The sequence below is a fragment of the Antechinus flavipes genome, chromosome 2 (assembly GCF_016432865.1).
Source record: "Antechinus flavipes isolate AdamAnt ecotype Samford, QLD, Australia chromosome 2, AdamAnt_v2, whole genome shotgun sequence".
In the NCBI taxonomy this organism is placed as follows: domain Eukaryota; kingdom Metazoa; phylum Chordata; class Mammalia; order Dasyuromorphia; family Dasyuridae; genus Antechinus; species Antechinus flavipes.
The window spans coordinates 315,841,135-315,862,112 of record NC_067399.1 but is presented as its reverse complement, the minus strand read 5'-3'; the positions used below and the strand labels follow the sequence as shown (position 1 = coordinate 315,862,112).

The following is a 20,978-nucleotide window of genomic DNA, read 5'->3' as shown; positions in this document are numbered from 1 at the left end:
GTTTGGGTCTTCTTGGGTTGTCCCAGAAAGACATTACTAAAAAGTAAATCAGTAAGCTAGTTCAGTTTTTATCTAAGAGTCATGGGAATTTTATGGATTACTTAAATCTTTCCATCCCAATGCCAGAATATGGGATAAACTCTAAGTTTGTTATCTGGGATATGGTAAACCAAATTCTACCTCATATATAATATATAGATTTTACCAGTCTTACAAAAAAATCACTTCAAAACTTCTGATAAAATGATCCTTAGTTCTTCCTCCTCACCTCATTTTCATATCAGAACATTCAATAGGTCCAATTTTTAATTAGCTCAATTCTTTTACATTTCAACCCAAAAGCTTCATTCTGTGGGATTATCTGATTCACAGTTGTCATAAATATCTTTAGACCATCATTTAATGCTCAATGGAATATTTATTATTTTGCACATTGGTTGGTGATTGATCAATGTATATTGAATTTAACGATAATCTCTCAGATTCATCTTTCCCATCCATCTTCTTTTATATGCTCACACATGCTAAGAATTGATTTCTGGCCTTCTTTAGCTTCTTAATTTAGGGACAGCTGGTAATCCAGTGGATAAGAGTATTTAAGAAATTAGAAAAACCTGAATTCAAATCTAGCCTCATACATTTACAAACTATGTGATCCAGACAAGTAGTTTCCACAGCTGTAAAACAGGAATAATAGTCTCTATCTCACAGGGTTGTTATGAGGATCAAATGAAATAATATTTGCAAATGCTAGGTTCAAGGCTCCTTCCAGTTTTGCCACTTATCATCTACACAGCTTCCAGACTGAGATTACTAAAACACATATCTGTTCCATGTCACTCTATTTCTGGAGGAAGTTAGGTAGCATAGTGGATAGAACACTGGGCCTGAAGTCAGAAAGACAGGATTAAATCTAATCTCAGACACTCAACTATGGGATCTCAAGTAATTCATTTAATAATCACTATCTGCCTCAGTTTCCTCAACTATAAAATGATAGTAATATAGCAGTATCCATCTTACAAGAAGCAGTAAAGTAATTTTTCTAAAGCACAGAGTCAACCATATCACCCCTGTACTGAATAAATCAGCCAGCTCCCTATTGCCTCCAGGATCAAATACAAAATGCTCTGTTCAGCCTTCATAGTTCTTCATAATCTAACCCTCTCCTACCTTTCCAGTCTTCTTACACCTTGATCCTCAACAAGTACTCTGATTCAGACACTGGCCTCCTGGATGTTTCACAAATAAGACATTCTATCTCTCATTCCTCAACATTTTCTCTGCCTGTCCTCCATGCCTGAAATACTCTCCCTCATCTATTCCAACTACTGACCTCCCTGATTTCCTTTAAGTCCCAACTAAAATCACCTTCTACAGGAATCTTTCACCAATCCCTCTTAATTCTGGTGCCTTCCCCCTATTAATTATTCCATACTTATCCTTTATAAAGCTTGCTTTTTATATATTTGTTGGCATGTCGACTTAGGTTGTAAGGTCCCTGAAGTCAAGAATTGTCATTTGCCTTTTTTGTAATCCCAATGCTTATTACCACAGTGCCTGGCACATAGTAGGTACTGAATAAATGCTGAGGATTACTTGAGATTATATTTGTAAAGTACTTTGCATAATGCCTAGCACTTAGTAGGCATTCAACAAATTTAATAAATGCTTATTTTTTGTAGCTCCTTGTCTCTAAGATGAAATAGAAAGTCTTTAGTCTTTTATAATCTGTCATAGTACTCTCTTTCCTGCATTCTTCATTCCAATCAAAAAGGCTTACTAAATGTTCCAGGTGTGTGACATTTAAGGTCTTGTCTTTGTAGAGTCTATCCCTGGCCCTCTCTTCACTTTTCCCTCTTAAAATGTCCATATTCCTTTGAGACAAAATTTAGGTTTCCTATGTAAAGGCTTTGTCTCATCCCTTAATGTTCATACTTAATACCTCTTTAAATTACCTTGTATCATCTTGTACACATTTACTTATCATTGTACTTCAACATAAGAAAACTTAAACATCTAAAGTAAGCTTCTAGGATTTTGTTTGTTCATTGTTGTTTTTGTTTTTTAACCTTTGTTTCCCTGGGACCTAGGCCAGTGTTTTATACCTCTCAGAGATAGAAATTGTGATTTCACTAGAACAGGGTAAGTTGGATATTTGCAGATTATAGTCTTAGTAAGTAGTCTTAGTAAGTGCCCAGAAATCACACAGTCAATATATATCATAAAATAGGTTTGCCTGATTCTGAGGCCCACCATCTATACATTTCATCACTTTTCCCATAGTGAAAGAAATGTTAAATTGAATTTATGACATCCATGCTCCAGACCAACCTTTGTACTAAAAACCATGTGATGTTCAGACTAAAGTCCCTCATTATCCTTCAGACTTTTCAGGCCTATGAAACTAGGCTCTTTCTGGGTTATTATAGTGAAAGACATTTGCAAGTATTTTGGAGAAGATATTTCTGTCTTAGAAGAAGGAATATCTTGGCCCTTTGCATGTGAAAAGTAGACTAGTTAATTTGGTGTGATTAGAGAATTAGATACTCAAGTCCATCAAATATCATTGTGAATGAATAATTGTCAGGCAGGGATTACCAATTTTCAAATTGGAACAAAATGTACTCTTGGTACAGAAACTCTGCTCATAATATCTTGCTTTGTGGTGAAAAGCAATTCAGAATCTTACAATGTCTTACTTAATCCTTAGAAACTGTCATTATACCAAGGAAAAATTAATGTGCCAACTGAGAGATAAACACCCTTCTTTTTTTCTTTTTTTTTCCTGCTCTCATCCATTCCTGGTTCTCTTGTTAACTATGGTTTCTTTCCTCCACTTTCCTTCTTTGTATTTTTATTTCCCCCTAATGCTGGACATACACTGTCTACTAGGGGCCAGCAATCTATGGCACCCAGGCTGGAAATCGTATGGGGACAATTTGCCACCACCTTATCACCTGGTGGATCTAGTTCTTGCAACTACCAAATAGTTCAAAACCAGAAATTGATATGATATTATCAGTGAAAATGGCAAAAAAAAAATTAGCATCTGCTTTGCCATTGTGCCATAGGGACCATGGGACCTTTCCATCCAAATTGCAGCTGAAACCTTCCATTTGTGCTATTTCTCTGATTAGAACAGGAACTTCCTGAGAGCAGGGAGAGCAGGCCAAGTTGCATTTCTATTTATATCCCCAACATCTAGCACAGCACTTTGAATGTAGCAAGTGCTTAATAAATGCTTTATTCATTCATTTATTTATGGTCATTACATATATTGGTATATTATCTAACAATTATAATTAGAAATTGACATATTTATTTATTATACTCTCAAAGAGTTCACAGTCTAATAAGAGAGAAACATAAAAATAAATATAGACAAACTATACATTGGATAAATAGGAAATAATTTACAGAAGGGAGGCACTAGAATTAAAAGGAGTTAGAAAAAAGTTCCTGTAGAAGGTGGGATTTTATTTGGGACTTAAAAACTTAAACTCTAAATTTTGAAAAGTGTTTCATATATATTATGTCACTGGAACCTTGCAATAATCCCATAAGGAAGATATTTCACTGAAGGCACATTTTATTGAGCAAACTGAGGCACAGAAAGTATAGGTGACCTATGCATGGTCATGCAGCTAACAAATGTCAGAGAGATTAGGACCAGATCTTCCTGATTCCACATCTGCCATATATTCACAAAGCATATATTCACAAAAGAAATAGCAAATACAAAGGTTGGGGTACAAGCAAAATGTCCCATCACCCCCTCCCTTTATTTGATACATATAAGGAATTAAATCTTATTTTGTTATCAGCCTAAACAAAATATAGGACATCTTGGTGGTAAAGTAGGTAGATTGCTGGGCCTGGTATAGGAAGACTCATCTTCCTGAGTTCAAAATTGGCCTCAGACACTTAGTAGCTGTGTGATTCTGGGCAAGTCAGGTAACCCGATTTAACTTATTTTCCTCATCTGAAAAACGAGCTGGAGAAAACAAATGGCAAACCACTCCAGTATCTCTGACAAGAAAACCCCAAATGGAGTCATGAAGAGTCAGGCGCAACTGAAAAATGACTGAGCAAAAGAATACAAAAAAATATACTTAGGAAGCTAAAGTTGTTTTGAGAGAAGAACAATAGAAGGCATTCAAAAGTATCCTGTCTATGAGTGCAGGTGATCAGCACTAACTGTGACTGGAATACAACTATTTGGGCTTTATATAACTCCACCCAGAAATCCCACATTCAGGGCCATCTGGTCTACTGGATTAAATGTTGGATTTCAATCTTGGCTCGGTAACCTATTAACAGTGTTGCACTTAACTCAAATAACCTCTCAGGCTTCAGATTCCTTATTTGTAAATTTGAGAAAGAACAAGAATAGACGATCTCTAAAATTGCTGCTCTTGCAGCAAATCTAAGATCACAGGTATCTAATAAGTATTTTAATCAACAACAGACAGCACTCAGGGGTGGAAATCAACATGTGCTTGCAGGCTTGCTCTTTCATTTTGTTAAAAAAAAAATCTGTGTCAGTATCTCTTCATTCCCTTGAATCTATTCATAGATTGGAATTTAGATCTGGCATGATATACCCACTTATGTTCCAAGGAACCTAAAGCTTAGAATAAATGTTCCCCTGTTTGGAGAAGCCTTGTATCTCTTTTCTACCATAAAAATTTAGCCCATCCTTCTACAGCCATTTCAAATCCCATTTAAGCCACAAAGCTTTCTTTGATTTCTCCCTCACCTAATTTCTGTTGAGCTTACCTATATCTTACATTTAATGCTTTATTCTAGAAAGAAAGAAAGAAACAGAGAGCACTTGGTAAATTATTTTAGTACATTGCTGAAGTCTGGGAGCTGTCAGACCCAGAAAGACCAACAACAGAAGTCCCTAGACTAAAATAAGCCTGATTTTTTAAAAACATTTTTCTCCTGGTGCCTACCAACAGCCAACTTTCTGAGTTGGGTTATAGTCCCTTTTTTGGTTGATTTTAATCCTTTTAACTAGTGTTAAAAGTTAGGTCCTGGTTGTTAGTTTTGAGTTCCCCCAACAATGAGTCCATACCCAACAATACCCCACAGCATTAGGGTGGGAGCTGTGAGGAGGTTTAGCTCCCTTATTAGTGTGCAAATAAGCCTGGAATCAAGAACGTAGCTATGAAGTAAAATTGTCAGGGCCATAAACCTCTGCTCCTGTTCCACATTTGTATCTATATCAAGTGTACCTTCCCACAGTAATCTCTGTCTCTGTCCCTGTTTGTCTCTCTCCCTCTCTCCATTTTTCCCTCTTCTTCTCCCACTGTCTATATCCTTCTCTTTACCTCTCTCTCCAACTATCTCTTTCTCTTTCTCTGTCTCCTTTTTTCTCTCCCTCTCTCATACATATACATATACATGTATGTATGTATATATGTATTATATATGTATGTGTGAATATATACATGCAAATCCAATGTACGTATTATGTATATAATATCTATTGTTGTTTTCTAATTGTTTCATAGGCACATACTTATTTCTAACTAGCCTATAAGCAATCTGTAACAGGAAGCTGACCCAGATTCATAACTTACTTATGACTCCTACTAGCTGTGTAACTGGGCAAATTATTAAACATCTCTGCATTCAATTTCCTTTTCTGAAAAATGGGGATAATAATAACGTCCATCCCACGGAGTTGTTGCGAGGCTCAGTGAGATGGTGTGTATAATTCACTTTGCAACCTCAAAGCCCTGTTTAAATGCGGACTATTTTCATATTTCTTTTATATCTCTTGATAATCCTTAGAATAATCCAAAATATGCATGCATAAACCCTCTGTGGAATCACATTTGCACAGAACTTTCAGAGACAGACACCTCAGGGGTAATCTTAAACCATTTTACAAAGGACAAAACTGAAGTGAAATGACTCTGCCAAAGTCACACTGCTAATTAATGAGTGTTAGACCCAGATCCCTAAACTCTTCAGTGCTTTTCCTACTATATAATTCTTGATTATTTTATTAAGGCATGTGGAAGCTTACCATTTCAAGAAAAGCTTTTACAAAACCCCGGCCTCAGTATGTCACTCAATAATCCAAATGCCAGGTTGGGACGAGTCTAAGATGAAGTAATAGCTTAAGATGGATTCTCTCCAATAATCGCGTTTTCATTCTTGATTTCTCTTGCTTCTCTCAGGCTTATGTGGTGTCGCAGAAGATTACAATGTTTGAATTCTTTAAGACTATAGATCATCTTGGAATGACGAAGATGCCTGTGGCAGAATTTCGGAAAGCTTTGACAGTGGTATGGTTCTCATGCAGTAGATTTCCATAGATGTGTGTGTGTGTTATGTGTGTGAATACACATATGTATGTGTACAAGTGTATATATATTATATATTTCTCCCATGTATATTTATACATGCATACATTTGTATATTTGTGTATAAGTCAAAGCCAAATACTTTATTCATTTACACAAATGTGAAATATATAGTTATATGCATACATGTATATATATGTATATATATACTCTTTGTATAAGTATACATACTCTATATGTATATACATATGTATCTATATCTATATCTTGACATGTGGATATGTAAGTATGTATTAGGGCTACTATCCTTATCTCAGATCAAGCAAAAGCAAAGATTGATCTAATTAAAAGAGATAAGGAAGGAAACTATATCTTGCTTAAGGGTACTATAGACAATGAAGCAATATCAGTATTAAACATATATGCACCAAGTGGTATAGCATCTAACTTCCTTAAAGAGAAGTTAAGAGAGTTGCGAGAAGAAATAGACAGCAAAACTATAATAGTGGGAGATCTCAATCTTGCACTCTCAGATTTAGATAAATCAAATCACAAACAAATAAGAAAGAAATTAAAGAGGTAACTAGAATATTAGAAAAATTAGGCATGATAGATCTCTGGAGAAAACTGAATGGTGACAGAAAGTAGTATACTTTCTTCTCAGCAGTTCATGGAACCTACACAAAAATTGACCATATATTAGGACATAAAGACCTCAAAATTAAATGCAGGAAGGCAGAAATAGTAAATGCTTTCTTTTCAGATCACAATGCAATAAAAACTACATTCAACATGGATGCCCATCAATTGGAGAATGGCTTGGTAAATTGTGGTATATGAATGTTATGGAATATTATTGCTCTGTAAGGAATGACCAGCAGGATGAATACAGAGAGGCTTGGAGAGACCTACATGGACTGATGCTAAGTGAGATGAGCAGAACCAGGAGATCATTATACACTTCGACAACGATATTGTATGAGGAGGTATTCTGATGGAAGTGGAGTTCTGTGACAAAGAGACCTAACTGAGTTTCAATGGATAAATGATGGACAGAGACAGCTACACCCAGAGAAGGAACACTGGGAAACGAATGTGAACTATTTGCATTTTTGATTTTCTTCCCGAGTTATTTTTACCTTCTGAATCCAATTCTCCCTGTGCAACAGGAGAACTGTTCGGTTCTGCAAATATGTATTGTATCTAGGATATACTGCAACATATTTAACATATATAGGACTGCTTGCCATCTTGGGGGGGGTGGAGGGAGGGAGGGGAAAAAATGAAACATAAGCGAGTGCAAGGGATAATGTTGTAAAAAATTACCCTGGCATGGATTCTGTCAATACAAAGTTATTATTAAATAAAATAAAATTTAAATTAAAAAAAAAAAAACATTCAACAAAAAGTTAGGTGTAAATAGACCAAAAAGTAATTGGAAACTAAATAATCTCATCTTAAAGAATGATTGGGTGAAACAGCAAATTATAGACACAATTAATAATTTCACTCAAGATAATGACAACGGTGAGACATCATATCAAAATTTATGGGATGCAGCCAAAGCAGTAATAAGGGGAAATTTTATATCCTTAGAGGCTTACTTGAATAAAATAGAAAAAGAGAAGATCAATGAATTGGGCCTGCAACTTAAAAAGTTAGAAAAAGACCAAATTTAAAACCCCCAATCAATTACTAAACTTGAAATTCTAAAATTAAAAGGAGAAATTAATAATATAGAAAGTAAAAATACTATTGAACTAATAAGTAAAACTAAGAGTTGGTTTTATAAAAAAAAACAATAAAATCGATAAACCTTTGGTAAATCTGATTAGAAAAAGGAGAGAGGGAAATCAAATTAGCAGTCTTAAAAATGAAAAAGGAGACCTTTCCACTGATGAAGAGGAAATTAAAGAAATAATAAGGGGTTACTTTGCCCAACTTTATGCCAATGAATTTGATAACGTAAGCGAAATGGATGACTACCTCCAAAAATATAGGCTTCCCAGATTATCAGAGGAGGAAGTAAATTGCTTAAATAGTCCCATTTCAGAAAAAGAAATAGAACAAGTTATTAATCAATTCCCTAAAAAAAAATCCCCGGGGACCAGATGGATTTACATGTGAATTCTACCAAATATTCAAAGAACAATTAGCCCCAATGCTTTATAAACTATTTGAAAAATAGGGAATGAAGGAGTCCTACCAAATTCCTTTTATGACACAGACATGGTACTGATACCTAAACCAGGTGGGTTGAAAACAGAGAAAGAAAATTATAGACCAATCTCCCTAATGAATATTGATGCTAAAATCTTAAATAAGATATTAGCAAAAAGACTACAGAAAATCATCCCCAGGATAATACACCACGATCAAGTAGGATTTATACCAGGAATGCAGGGCTGGTTCAATATTAGGGAAACTATCAGTATAATTGGCTGTATTAATAATCAAATTAACAAAAACCATATGATCATCTCAATAGATAAAGAAAAAGCATTTGATAAAATCCAACATCCATTCCTATTAAAAACTCTTGAGAGTATAGGAATAAATGGACTTTTCCTTAAAATAATCAGTAGCATCTATTTAAAACCAACAGTAAGCATCATGTGTAACAGGGATAAACTACAACCATTCCCAATAAGATCAGAAGTGAAACAAGGTTGCCCACTATCACCATTATTATTTAATATTGTATTAGAAATGCTAGCTTTGGCAATAAGAGTTGAGAAGGAGATTAAAGGAATAAGAATAGGCAATGAGGAAATCAAATTATCACTCTTTGCTGATGATATGATGGTATACTTAGAGAACCCCAGAGACTCTACTAAAAAGTTATTAGAAATAATCCACACCTTCAGCAAAGTAGCAGGGTATAAAATAAACCCACATAAGTCATCAGCATTCTTATATATCACTAACAAAACCCAACAGTTAGAGTTATAAAAAGAAATTCCATTTAAAGTAACTACTGATTGTATAAAATATTTAGGAATCTATCTGCCAAGGGAAAATCAGAAACTTTATGAGCAAAACTACAAAACACTTTCCACACAAATTAAGTCTGATCTAACCAACTGGAAAAATATTAAATGCTCTTGGATTGGGCGAGCAAATATAATAAAGATGACAATACTACCTAAATTAATTTATTTATTTAGCACTATACCAATCAGACTCCCAAAAAACTACTTTGATGAACTAGAAAAAATAACAAGAAAATTCATATGGAAAAACAAAAGGTCAAGAATTTCAAGGGAATTAATGAAAAAAAATCAAATGAAGGTGGCCTAGCTGTACCAGATCTAAAATTATATTATAAAGCAGCAGTTACTAAAACCATCTGGTATTGACTAAGAAATAGACTAGTTGATCAATGGAATAGGTTAGGTTCAAAGAACAAAACAGCCAATAACTTTAATAATATAGTGTTTGACAAACCCAAAGACCCCAGTTTCTGGGATAATAATGCACTATTTGACAAAAATTGCTGGGAAAATTGGAAATTAGTATGGCAGAAACTAGGCATTGACTCACACTTAACACCGTACACCAAGATAAGGTCAAAATGGGTTCATGACCTAGGCATAAAGAATGAGATTATAAATAAATTGGAAGAGCATAGGATAGTTTACCTCTCAGACCTGTGGAAGAGGGAGGAATTTATGACCAAAAAAGAACTAGAGATCACTATTGACCACAAAATAGAAAATTTTGATTATATCAAATTGAAAAGTTTTTGTACAAACAAAACAAATGCAGACAAGATTAGAAGGGAAACAATAAACTGGGAAAACATTTTTATAATCAAAAGTTCTGATAAAGGCCTCATTTCCAAAATATATAGAGAATTGACTCTAATTTATAAGAAATCAAACCATTCTCCAATTGATAAATGGTCAAAGGATATGAACAGACAATTCTCAGACGAAGAAATTGAAACTATTTATAGACATGTGAAAATATGCTCCAAATCATTATTAATCAGAGAAATGCAAATTAAGACAACTCTGAGATACCACTACACACCTGTCAGATTGGCTAGAGTGACAGGGAAAGACAATGTGGAATGTTGGAGGGGATGTGGGAAAACAGGGACACTGATACATTGTTGGTGGAATTGTGAACACATCCAGCCATTCTGGAGAGCAATTTGGAACTATGCTCAAAAAGTTATCAAACTGTGCATACCCTTTGATCCAGCAGTGTTTCTACTGGGCTTATGCCCCAAAGAGATACTAAAGAAGGGAAAGGGACCTGTATGTGCCAAAATGTTTGTAGCAGCCCTGTTTGTAGTGGCTAGAAGCTGGAAAATGAATGGATGCCCATCAATTGGAGAATGGTTGAGTAAATTGTGGTATATGAACATTATGGAATATTATTGTTCTGTAAGTAAGAAATGACCAGCAGGATGAATACAGAGAGGACTGGCGAGACTTACATGAACTGATGCTAAGTGAAATGAGCAGAACCAGGAGATCATTATATACCTCAACAATGATACTGTTTGAGGATGTATTCTGATGGAAGTGGATCTCTTCGATAAAGAGAGCTAATTCAGTTTCAATTGATCAAAGATGGACAGAAGCAGCTACACCCAAAGAAAGAACACTGGGAGATGAATATAAACTGCTTGCATTTTTGTTTTTCTTCCCGGATTATTTATACCTTCTGAATTCAATTCTCCCTGTGCAACAAGAAAACTGTTCGGTTCTGCACACGTATATTGTATCCAGGATATACTGTAACCTATTCAACATGTAAAGGATCGCTTGCCATCTGGGAGAGGAGGTGGAGGGAGGGAGGGGGAAAATCGGAACAGAAGTAAATGCAAGGGATAATGTTGTAAAAAAAATTACCCTAGCATGAGTTCTATCAATAAAAGGTTATTAAAAAAAGGGGGGGCGCTACTAGATGATGGAGTGCGTAGTGCCAGGCCTGGAGTCAGGAAGACCATTTTTTGCGATTTTAAATCTGCCTTCAGATGTCTATTAGCTATATGACCCTGGGCAAGTAATTTAATCCTGTTTGCCTCAGTTTCCTTATCTGAAAATGAGCTGGAGAAGGAAATGCAGAACATTCCAGTATCTTTGCCAAGGAAACCTCAAATGCATCACGAAGACTCAGACATGATTAAAATGAATAAACGACAAAAATATATTATATGTCATATGTTATATATAATATATGTATGTATATATAATATATACACACATTCTAATAGCCCTGCCTTGATGTCTTAAATTATCTTATTAATCATTTCTTTGGATCAAGATAAAGAAGATCCAATTAAAATATAAATATTTGAACAGGTAAAGCACAAATTTTTATCAACCTGAACATCACATTGAGAGCACAGCCCAAAGGGAAGATAAATCTTGTTTTGATATAAAGGCTAAGCAGACAGAAGTCAGGAAAGGGATAGCTGGGGTGGACTTCTCTAGTAAGAGACTCCCTTTCTGCAAGGAAAGGAGAAAAAGAAAAGGGACTGAAGGATTTCTAAAAAGAGACAGAAGCGGGACATGGAAAACAAATTTGACCTTTCCTAGAATTTTGCCTTCTGTGGACTTACCCACTAATTCCTCTGGATCCTTTCCTTTACTGCTCCATTATAGACATGGCCATTAAACACAGGAAATTTAGGATTGTTCTTGACCCTCAATTCCATGATGAGTTTTGCCTTAGATTGATCACCAATTTCAGTATCCTCCAAGCCTTTCACTCCCATTTCAACAAAGAAAGTTAACCTACCTGAGCAGTGAGATATGACTTTAAGATAGAACACAGGTGGGTTTAGAGAACTTGGTTAACACAGCTTTCTTCTTCCTTCCACTTCTGCAGCAAAAGAAGGTTCCTTTGAACAGAATACAAATCAGGGAATTAATCAAGACACTAGACCCATATGAAACAGGGACAGTAGACTACAGGTAAGCCTCAATCCTGTTCTATGGCTTATTATGATAGTGAGATCTCTTGGTGATATGGCATGTGTCTGGGATCTTCTTCATCCACTCCTAACTGCTTGTTATATGGGATTATCCATTTCCTCTCTGAAGAAATTGTTCTGGTTTATTAGAACTAAGGGAACTGAGAATTCTGTTCACTCTGTTACCTGGGAGTGCCAACCTCACCCACTCTCCAGGATCCAGCTGCCTTTTTCAAAGTCCCTGATAGGATGGATCACTGTCTATCCCACAAGTAGCAGAGAACTGATATTGTTTCAGTGTCCATTGCCCATTTTGGAAAAATCATTTAATTCCATTTTATCTCAAGCAATGTGACCTTCAAATGTCCTCATTTGTGGTATAATGATGAGGATAAGAACTATAATTCCACTGGGGATTTCTTTAAGGAAGGTGGGAGGGATGAAAAAAAAAATAAAAACTTGTTAATTTTTTTAAAAGACTTTTTTTAATTTAAAAAGAACAAAGACCTAGATACAAAAATACATTCTTGTGCTTTACCACTAAAGGAAAAGAGAGAGAGAAGAGATGGAGAGATAAAAGAAACAAAGATAAAAAGAAAAGAGGCAGAGAGAAAAAAGAAAAAGAGAAAAGACAGGAGGAAAGAGACAGAGAGAGAGAGAGAGAGAGAGAGAGAGAGAGAGAGAGAGAGAGAGAGAGAGAGAGAGAAAAGAGAGAGGTGGGTGGGGGAAGAGAAGGGAGAGAGAGAGAGAAAGGGAGAGAGGGAAGAAGGGAGGGGAAGAAAGAGAGAGAAATCCTAATGGGAGGAATTCTCTTTACCAGTGCAGACTGGAAAATGTCCTGTAATTTACAGAATGTCTGAGAGAATAAGTAACCTGTCCAGTCACATAATCAATATATATCAGAGGCAGGATCAAATCCAAGTCTTCCTGACCCTGAAAACAGATCTCTATCCACCAATTGTTTGAGATAACCTCAAGCATTTGCAAGATGGGAATAACAATATATTCACTTACTAATTCACATATTAATTATGAGGAAAGTACTTGATAAACCTTAAAACACTAACTAAATATGAATTATTATTATTAGAGTTTTTTCTTTTGCCAAAATAAAAGTCTGGCCACTCTCTTACACAAGACCAGAGAATGTATTAACCACAACAGTTGCCTTAGCACTGTATACTGTATGCCCAAGGATACCAAGGACCAGAAGCATACTCCCAGAGGCTGGCTGTACTGGAGTCAGCTTTTACCAAAGTGGATTGTTAAATTTTCAGTGTGAGCATTTTTATCTCAGAAATCAGCAAATAGTACAAAAAAGTATAAATATTACAATAGTAGTACAAATAGTACAAAAGTACAAATAGTACAAAGACTTGATTTATTGGGGATTTTTATTGCCTAGACCTAAGAAAGTGATGAAGAAAGTATTAATAATTAAACTTAAAAGTTGTCTTTTTGGAGAGCCAGTAATTAAACAGCTCACTCCTGATGCAGAAGATATACAAGATGTCTTTCTTGATGTGTATTTCCAGATCCCTCACATTTTCCCCTTTCTTATAATTTCTTCTATCCTCTATCCTTCTCATTCTTCTAACAAAGCAAAATATGAAAATCTCACCTGAGTGCTTTTCCTGGGATCCTAAAATCATAGATTTAAAACAAAAAAGTACTTGAGAAGCCTCTAATCCAATGTGTTTGTTTCATTACTGAGAAAATTAAGCTTTGGAGAAATTAAGATACTTATCCATGGTCATATAAATAATAAGTGATAGGGGCTAAGGTATCAGCAGCTAGGCAGTGCAGTGGTTAAAACACAGGACCTGGGGTCAGGAAGACCTGAATTCAAATTTGGCCACAGATACTTATTAGTTGTGTGATCCTGTGCATGGCACTTAAAACTCTGTTTGCCTCAGTTTCCTCATTTGGAAAATGGGGATAATTATAGTATCAAACCCCCTCCAAAAAATTATTATAAGGATCAAATGAGATAATATTTGTAAGGCATTTAGAACCGTTCCTAGTACATAGGAAGTGTTAGATATAAATGGTAGGTGCTATCATTATCAAGATAGCAGAACTGATAATTGGACCAATCTTTTATACCAAAGCTGGTATCATACTGTTATCCCATGTTAGCTCTAAGAGGAGAAATAAGGCTAGCAGAAGATGCTTGCTGACTTGACAAATTCCAATCATGTCCCTGATTTTCAAAGAAAAGAGTAGACATTCCCTGGGGCTGCCCCACTAGCAGTCGGTACAATAAATGATAATAAATCATTATCAGCTAGATTTGGAGTCATCAATCTCTCTTCTGACTTTTAACCAACTGTGTAACTGTGGTAGTCATTTAATTTCTCTGGGTCTCCTGAAACTCTCTTTATGACATACCTATTGTTTTTGATAAAGGGTTATTTCTAAAATAGAGAATCAACTCAAATGTATAAGTATACAACCAATTGATAAATGGTCAAAGCGGACAAAAGCAGCTACACCCAAAGAAAGAACACTGGGAAACGAATGTGATCTATCTGCATTTTTGTTTTTCTTCCCGGGTTATTTATACCTGCTGAATCCAGTTCTCCCTATGCAACAAGAGAACTGTTCGGTTCTGCAAACATATATTGTATCTAGGATATACAGCAACATATCAAACATATAAAGGACTGCTTGCCATCTAGGGGAGGGGGTGGAGGGAGGGAGGGGAAAAAAATTGGAACAGAAACGAGTGCAAAGGATAATGTTGTAAAAAAAAAAAATTACCCTGGCATGGATTCTGTCAATATAAAGTAATTATTAAATAAAAATTAAAAAAAAAAGATAAATGGTCAAAGGATATGAACAGACAATTTGCAGACAAAATTAAAGCCATTTCTAGTTATATGAAAAAATGCTTTAAACCACTATTGATTAGAGAAATGCAAATTAAGACAACTCTGAGGTACCCCTCCCACCTCTCAGATTGACTAACATAACAGGAAAAGATAATGATAAATGTAGGAGATGTGGTAAAATTGGCACACTAATGCATTATTGAAATTGTGAACTGATTCTACCATTCTGGAGAGCAATTTGGAACTATACTCAAAAATTTATCAAACTGTGCATACCCTTTGGTCCAGCAGTGTTTCTACTGGGCTTATATCCCAAAGAGATCTTAAAGGAGGGAAAACGACCTACATGTGCAAAAATGTTTGTGGCAGCCCTTTTCTGTAGTGGCCAGAAACTGGAAATTGAGTGGATGCCCATCAGTTGGACAATGGCTGAATAAGTTATGGTACATGAATGTTATGGAATATTTTTGTTCTATAAGAAATGATCAGCAGGATGATTTCAGAGAGGCCTGGAGAGACTTGCATGAACTGATGCTGAGTGAAATGAGCAGTACCAGGAGATCTTTGTATACAGAAACAAGAAGATTATATAATGATCAATTCTGGTGGACATGGCTCTCTTCAATGAGATGATTCAAGGAAATTCCAAGAGAATTGTGATGGAAAGTGCCATCCATATCCAAAGAAACAACTATAAATGTGGATCAAAACATAGTATTTTCACTTTTTTGTGGTTTTTGTTGTTTGTTTGTTTGCTTATTTTTTTCCTTTCTCGCGTTTTTTCCCTTTTGCTCTGATTTTTTTTTTTTTTTGTTCAACATGATGAATATGGAAATATGTTTAGAAGTACTGCACACATTTAACCTACATCAGATTGCTTGCTGTCTTGGGGAGGAAGAGAAGGGAGAAGTGGAAGAAAAAAATCTGAAACACAAGGTTTTTCAAAGCTGAATGTTGAAAACTTTGCATATATTTGGGGAAAAATACAAAGAAAAAAATTATGTATCTGTTAGTTTACAATCAGGCAACATAGGCACTGATGGAAGTAGCCCTCATGATTAGAAAATCATAGTAGGAATGGGAGAGTTAAAGGGTCCCTGCAGGGATGTGAGAATTAAAAGTGCTGATAGCTATGGCCCACTTGAGAAAAAAAAAACTATGTAAATGCTAACTTTTATATTACGATTATAATTTAGCTAAGCCTACTGTAGCCTTGATGTAACAGTATGGGCCTTGGGCTTAGATTTTTATTATAACCTATTTTGGGGAGAAAAATCTTTAATGATCTGATTAGTGTCTAGAAGTCAACAAGCAAGCATTTATTAAGTACCTATTATGTGCATGGTGGCTACTAGATGGTGCAGTGATAGGAGTTAGGGAGACCTGAGTTCAAATTTGGCCTCAGTCACATATGAGCTGTGTGACCCTGAGCAAGTCATTTAACTAACTCTGTTTGCCTTAGTTTTTTCCTTTGGCAAATGAGCTGGAGAAGGAAATGGCAAATTACTCTAGTATCTTTGCCAAGAAAACACCGAAGTCAGGCATGACTGAAATGTACAAATGCACATAGTGCTGAGAATGCAAAAACAAAAATGAACCAGTCCCTGCTCTTATAGTCTCCTGCAGTACCACGTTCTGGACTGGCGTCCCAAAGGACATCTCTCTGGCGTGAAGCAACTCTAATTATTAAGGTAACAACTGACTTGTGACATTTCTCAATTTCAACATTTTCTTTAGATCCTCAGCAAGAACTATGGGCTTATTTGATTTTTTTTCAGGGCAAGTGTCTTCAGTGTCTTTCTCTCAGTAGCTATCTCAAAGAGTTGACCAAAAAGCAATATGATTATTTAAAACCTGGTTTTTTAATTATTTAAAATCTGTTATAATTATCATCAATTATTCTGGGAGTACCCACCATTCATTATTGTTTTCTTCCTTTTAAAACAGTGCGTTTGAAGAACAGCCAAAGCCCCAATGAGATGAGAAGCCACACTATGGAGAAAAAATTAAGAGGAAGCAAGAAACCAAGGAAATTTAGACTAAAACCTTGTAGACAACCTTATGGACAGTCACTGAAAAGGCAGAATCTTGGAATGAGGAAATAATACACTGAGTTTCGTCTTGTGTCTGGGTTGCTGGTGGTTTGCTCTTCAGCAGCTATGAACAGTCTCAAGCAGAAACAGCCAGCCAAGGGACAATTAGGCCCAAAGTTGGGGGTGAATTTCTGCTGCTGGAAGGTCAAAGAGGAGGAGGAAGTTATTACAGTGGAGGGTAGTTGTTGGATTCTCAATAGGATAAGAAGATGAATGGATTTTAGAGAGCAAGCCAGTATGACCAATTATAAATCCAGGCCTGATTCTCTGAGTAATTTAAGAGAATGGCATTGAGACAGCACAGGACAGTGTGAAGAGAACAGAATAGGAACTGGGAGATGAAGGATCTAGTCCCATTTCTGCCATTCACCACAGGAGAAAATCACGTCACCTCCCAGGCTTTAGTTTGTTTCTTAACATGTTTCTTCATCCTTCAAGGGAAGTGATTAATCTAGGAGATCTCTAAGGCTCCTCAAGGAAGCTAGGTGGCTCCCCTGGGCTTGAAATCAGAAAGGCTATTCATCTCAAGCCTCAGCTGGCTACTTGCTGTGTGACCCTAGAATATCCTTTAATCTCTGTTTGCTTCAATTTTTTCATCTGTAAAATGGGGATAATAAAAGCACTTACCTCTCAGGATTGTTGTGAGGATCAAATAAAATAATAATTGTAAAGGATTTAGCACAGTCCCTGGCATATAGTAGGTGCTGTATAGGTATTATTGTTAATAATTCTTATATAACCCTGAGCAAATCACTTAAACTGTCTCAGTTTCCCCAAATGTAGAATGCCGGTAATAATAGCCCTTACCTCTCAGGGTGGTTGTAAAAATCAAATGAGATAATAATAAGCACCAGCCCTGAAGTCAGGAGGATTTGAAGTCCAATCTGGTCTCAGACACTTAACACTTCCTAGCTGTGTGACCTGGGGCAAGTCACTTAACCCCAATTGCCTCAGCCAAAAAAAAAAAAGAGAGAGAGAGAGAATAATTATAAAGCTCTTAGTATGTGCTTAATTAATAAATGCTTGTTCTCTTATGTTGCTAACATTCTGTGAAGGATTTTTAATATCTTAGCTAATAAAAATGAATTAATTAACTTCTGGGAAATTGGGGGGTGGGTCTCAAAAATCTTATGATGGTTAGGAAAGGAAATGGATAGAGAATATGCCTATGGTTACTAGTCTCTACCAACTGAACCACCCAGCTGCCCAGTGCATTACTAGGTACTTCCTAATGAAAAACAGAAGCAACTTTTAACATAAGACATACTATGTACTCAGGACCATGGTGGACATCTGGGGACAAAGACTAAAAAAATCCTTACTCAAAAAATCATTCAACTCAAATTCACTCGAGTGAATGTGGTTTAAATAGAGAATCTTAATCTCTTTCCTATTGGATTGCCAGCCAATTTTCTAAATATACTTATTAAGTAATAAATCCTTTTATCAAGTTTTTATTCTCTGGTTTATCAACAATATTTTACATACATTTGAGTGGTTGTCTGCTGTGTCTCTTCTAAATAATAATAAATAAAACTTCTGTTTCATTGGTCTGTTACTTTGTTCCTCCCTCCCCCATTTGTTGCTCTATTGTGTCTGTCTTCATGATCCCACAGATCATAGAATTCCCATACTATTCATGAATTCTTTTCCAATGAATTAAGGCAAACTGAGATTATGTGACTTGCCCAGTGTCACACAACTAGTCAGGGTCTGAGGCTGAATTTGATTTCAGGTCTTCCTGATGCCAGATCCAGCACTCTATACCCAGAGCTACCCTTGCTTCTTCCCCTATCCCAGGTAGTTTTGATAGATTGAATGGTTAAGCATTTAATAAATCTTGTGGATTATTTGATTTAGCCATTAATTATGTGTATTATATTGTAATTATTACATATTAATTAATTCATAGTTGATTGATTGGCTGATTAATAATTTTTTCTATATTTTCAAGTCTAAGAATACGTTTCCATCAACTTTTCTCTCCAAATTGCCTCTTACTATTCTTATTCATTTGTTTCAAGTGTTTACAAACGTTATTGTGATTGTAGTGAATTCTATAAAGCATGGAACTGGAAAAGATAAAGCTTGGAAAGGGCACTAAGAGAAAGAAATGGCAAAGAACTAGCCCTTTATCAAGAGATGACCCATAGCAGGGGGGACAAAAGGGGTCGCCTGTACTTCGCTTGGGCTCTTGATAGTGCTGTTCTGTCAATGTGAACTCCATCCCCGCCTGACTGAATGACGGGCTTGCTGAGAGCAGACCCGGTGCTCTCCTGGCCACGTCTGGAACTCTTAAAAGTAGCTTCTCTATGAGCCTAACACGTGCACTATACAGAGTGCGGGGCCTGGAGGCAAGAAAAGTACACTTTCCGAGTTCAAATCTGACCTCAGACACTTATTAACTGTGTGATCCGGGCAAGCCATTTACCCTGGTTGCCTCAGTTTCCTCATCTGTAAAATGTCCTGGAGAAGGAAATGGCGACCATTCCAGTGTCTTTGCCAAGGAAACCCCAAATGAGGTCAGGAAGAACGGGACATGACCGAAGTGACTGAACACTAGCCTGTATACTTCCAGAAAGCATCTCCTCGTTGCTTGCCGTGCTTCCATCATTTCTCCTATTCTCTTTGAGGTTGTACAAGACCCCTCTAATACAGAACTTTCCCAATTCAGATTCTGCTTTCTAGATTCTTTACCCAACATAAGGTAATTCCACACCGTGGCCACTAGGTGTCAGGGCAGCTTCAAAAGTCCAGGCTGATTAAGGTTGGCAGAGAAGTAATCTGATGACAGAAGTTTCCCTGAGTTTTTACTTCTGTCGGAATGATTTCTGAGTTCTCTAGAGGGTGTGGGTCTATTTTTTTCCCCTTTCTTTTCACTTCTATCATTGATAGGAGTCTATTCTCCATGATTGGGAAGCTTCTGTGAAATTTAATTCCAGAAATGCTGGAACAGCTTCTTGGTCCGCTTAGCTCCAGAATTATTCATCCCTATCGTCCCAACCCAGCCAGTCCGAGAGGCCAGAGATCTCCCTACTGGAGAAGGAAAAAAATATCAACAGAATTCAGGAACTGAAGATTTTGGAAACTAGAGCTTGGAAAAGTCATTAAGGGGAAGTCGAGTCAAGTCAAGAAGCGCTCATTGAGGCTTAAATGTGTACCAAATACTACGCAGATTGCCGGCTGCTTTGAAAAAGGCAACAACGCGTTCCCCGACCTCAGAGAGCTTCAATTCTAACAGAGGAGACAGTAGACAAGTACCTACACTAAGCTGTAGACAGAGTGGGTAATCCCAAGGAACAGGCACGAGGAGCAAGGAAAAGAATGGCTTTTTGAAGACGGGGCTTGGATTTTTCTTGAAGAAAGCCAGGAAAAACAGAACTTGGAGGTGAGGAGGGAAAGCATTCCAACATGGAGGACCATGAAGCACAGAGACCGACCAATGAAAAAGCAGAGTGAGAAAATGAAGCATCATGTGTGAGTTACACACTAAGACAAGATGACAGTACAAAGCGTAGACCATCAGTGGGACCTGGAAGACAATAGTAGGGAATGGTGAGTTTCCTCCATAAACTTAGACTGGCTAGAGGGAATGAAGTTATTAGAAGAAAGTTCAGGGTCAAAGATAGTCGCTTCTTAGAGAAAATAAAGATTGATCCAAAATCATAGTTGAAGAAACTGAGACTCAGTCAGCCATTTCTGAATTCACTTTGCCAACTCCCCTAGCTGGCTGGATCCCCAGGGAACAGCTACTACTTCTCCCCCTCTGAAGTCTAAGAATTCCTAACTCCTAATA

At 36.5% G+C, this 20,978-nt stretch overlaps 2 protein-coding genes across 3 annotated transcripts in view; one reads left to right on the top strand and one right to left on the bottom strand.

Moving 5' to 3' along the window:
- Nucleotides 1-17,213, top strand: part of LRRC74A (leucine rich repeat containing 74A) — a 64,677-nt gene extending 47,464 nt beyond the window's left edge. The window contains exons 12-14 of the mRNA XM_051977538.1: nucleotides 6,198-6,305; nucleotides 12,171-12,256; nucleotides 17,037-17,213. Of these exons, the coding sequence (XP_051833498.1) occupies nucleotides 6,198-6,305; nucleotides 12,171-12,256; nucleotides 17,037-17,067 (225 nt within the window). The 3' untranslated portion in view covers nucleotides 17,068-17,213. The remainder of the gene's footprint in view (nucleotides 1-6,197; nucleotides 6,306-12,170; nucleotides 12,257-17,036) is intronic.
- ANGEL1 (angel homolog 1) overlaps nucleotides 1-20,978 on the bottom strand; it is a 117,014-nt gene that overhangs the window by 73,938 nt on the left and 22,098 nt on the right. For both annotated transcript variants that reach the window (XM_051977533.1, XM_051977532.1), the window contains exon 2: nucleotides 12,081-12,183. The gene's annotated coding sequence lies outside the window, so the exon portion shown is untranslated. The remainder of the gene's footprint in view (nucleotides 1-12,080; nucleotides 12,184-20,978) is intronic.